The following is a 2611-nucleotide window of genomic DNA, read 5'->3' on the forward strand; positions in this document are numbered from 1 at the left end:
AGCGTGTGTCTCTCTGTGTGTGTGTGTATGTGTAAATGCGCTATCATCCATCAACGAGTTCAGAGTGTTATTATTGTTATTTCGTTGGTAGAAAAGGGAGCGCACTGAAAGCGAAAACATTCAACTAGGGTGGGTGAACCAGTAGTGGACAGTTTATTTATTAAAAAATAAATTAACGATATTCATACCCTAATAAAAAAAAAAAACATATCCGAACGATAACCCAAATGATAGAACTATACCACAAATTGTGTGGATGATACCCTGAACACGTCGTTAAGCAAAACAACCATACATAATATATTAGGATATCATTGGGTACGCAATCTATAGCTGTCAATCTTTATTTTGCGGTAGTTGCTAACTTTGATTTCACTATTATGGGAACCCCGTATAAACCCCGTATCGCAACTATAGGTACACCAACCTTACTGGTACACCTACCCTATATATCCTTCCTTCAGCCCTTGGTCAGCAGCAGGAAGAGAACGGGAAGAGAAATTTCCGATAATAAGTGGCACCACGGAGGATCATCAAAAAAATTTCTTTCGCCCCACCACCATCGGTCAGAACAGAAGCGATCGCGGACGATTCTACCACCTTTTTTGTTTATTAATACATCGGGCATCGGGTTTCTTTATTTTCTATTTCACTAGCTTAGTTGGAGCAATGGGTGCTAATAAATTAAGTTTTCGTATAATTAGAATAATAATAATAAAAATCGACTTTTGTTTAAATAAATAATCCTATGTACAATTGCCGGCTAGGGTGGGTGAGACGGAATTCTTCAATCCATCGAAGGCAGCTGCTGGTGGTGACTCTCGAACCAATCGATCGATTCCAGAAACGTCGGATCGCTGGCCGTTTGCTGCAGTAGGGACTGTTCATCGTCATCTTGAAGTTCACTTTTGATCATCATAATGTCGGCGTATTGCTGCTGATCGATCAGAGAGAGGATCTTTCCGTGTCCCCTACCGTCGTCATCCGGCGCATGGTTCAGGAAGGCGGCTGCTTCGCCTTTGCGATCGTCCAAATCCAGCGCGTAGTTGCTCTGCGGGGAAAGAGCCATGGCCGATTCACTCATCAGGTCGTCCGAGTCTTCCAGGATGACGTCCTGATCGATGACGGAGCTGCTGTCGCCAAAAAACGAACTGTCGTTCGGGGATTCATCGTACAGACTTTCCGGATCCAGATACTGGAAGGTGTTGGTACCGGGAATCCGGATGTACTGGTGACCGTTGATGATGGTGATCTGCGTTTGATCGAGGGAAGCTCCGTTGGAGTTTCCGATGGCACGTGGTTTGATTGCGAGGAAGAAATTGTTGGCCTGCACCGGTTCCGGAGGTGGCGTTGCTGGAAGCTGAGTGCTCTCCTGCTGTGGAGGTTTAATTTTGAACACGCTGCCTTCCTTCTCCGGATCCAGTGACAGGAGCCGTTCGAGGCACTTGATATATTCGACGGCCATGCGAAGCGTTTCTACCTTGCTCAGCTTCTTGTGAACTCCCCGGGTCTGTCCAGCTTCAAAAACTTCTGCAATCTCTTCCGGTATCCGTTGACGCAGGGCGGCAAAGCCATTATTAACCTGTTGAACTCGGTTTCGCTCGCGGGCATTTCGTCGCTCGACGGCACTGATGGCACTCTTTGGATCGGAATTCTTGCGTCTTCCTGGACCTGGGGATGGTACATTGCCCAGATGCTTCTTCAAATCAGCAGATCCCACGTTGAACATCACATTCTCGATGCTACCGAGAGTTCCCAGTGGAATTTTCCTCTTCAGCACTACCGCAGACTGGTTCTCGTCGAAGCTTTCCTCGTTGGACCCGATCGGGATCATCATTTGGTTCTCCTTAAACTTCATCCGCTTCAACGGGTTAAGCGTGGAGATATTCCGCACCGTAATGGTCGTAGTCGACGCCATCTTCAAGCACTAACTATCACAATTTCAAATAATCTCAACTTTTTCCCGGAAGTTGGAGTCCTTCGCTTCACTCAGTTCAGTCCTTCATTTTCACTTGCACTTTACCGTTAGAATTAAACTACCGGTCCTCGAACTAGGAAGCAGCTCAACGGAACAACCTCGGAGTGTGTTCCGTTCTGTGGCTGGTTTTGTTCTGGCGTTCCGTGTCGCGTGCCAAACTGTCTTTAGCCCTCGTCGCAGTTGGGAAAGCCCTGGAAAAACGGACATCTGGTGCTGCTATCTCGCTTCCTCCGCGCGTAGCCCCTGGCAGCACCAACCGTCGTTCGTCCTTCGTTCGTGGAAGCTATTATTAAAGGGAATTATTTTCAATATAATCGGGAATTGAACTTCGAGCAAACAGGAGGGTCCGCCTATGTACTGCCGAGCAACGGTGTGTGTGCGCGAGCGTTCGTCCTTACGGCGTTATATTGCGCAAGGCGATTACATGCAAGCAATTTTGTTCGTCCCTTTTTCCCAATGTGAATGTAACTAACTCTAAGTCGTGTGCATTAACGAACGATGAAAACCAACGAACCGAGGGTCCTTGGCTGCCTGTGAGTTGAATTTCGATTAGGGTGACAAGGGAGAAAACGTTGAGCAAAGGTGAGTTTTTTCCATTCCATCGTGTCGGAACAATGTGATCTAACTTCTCGT

The 2611-nt window shown here is 47.0% G+C and overlaps 1 protein-coding gene across 1 annotated transcript; it reads right to left on the minus strand.

Moving 5' to 3' along the window:
• Positions 1–637: 637 nt before the first annotated feature.
• LOC135702762 (achaete-scute complex protein T8-like) lies at positions 638–2103 on the minus strand. Its single transcript, XM_065223800.1, has one exon. The coding sequence runs from the start codon at positions 1916–1918 to the stop codon at positions 788–790; it is 1131 nt and encodes a 376-aa protein (XP_065079872.1). The 5' UTR covers positions 1919–2103; the 3' UTR covers positions 638–787.
• Positions 2104–2611: the final 508 nt, after the last annotated feature.

Source organism: Ochlerotatus camptorhynchus, unplaced genomic scaffold, assembly GCF_037179485.1.
Source record: "Ochlerotatus camptorhynchus isolate MF236.1 unplaced genomic scaffold, CSIRO-AGI_Acam_v1.1 ptg000197l, whole genome shotgun sequence".
Classification (NCBI taxonomy): Eukaryota; Metazoa; Arthropoda; class Insecta; order Diptera; family Culicidae; genus Ochlerotatus; species Ochlerotatus camptorhynchus.

Excerpts from the sequence above, each read along its gene's own strand:
- LOC135702762 (XM_065223800.1), bottom strand. The coding sequence starts at position 1,918 with ATGGCGTCGACTACGACCATTACGGTGCGGAATATCTCCACGCTTAAC.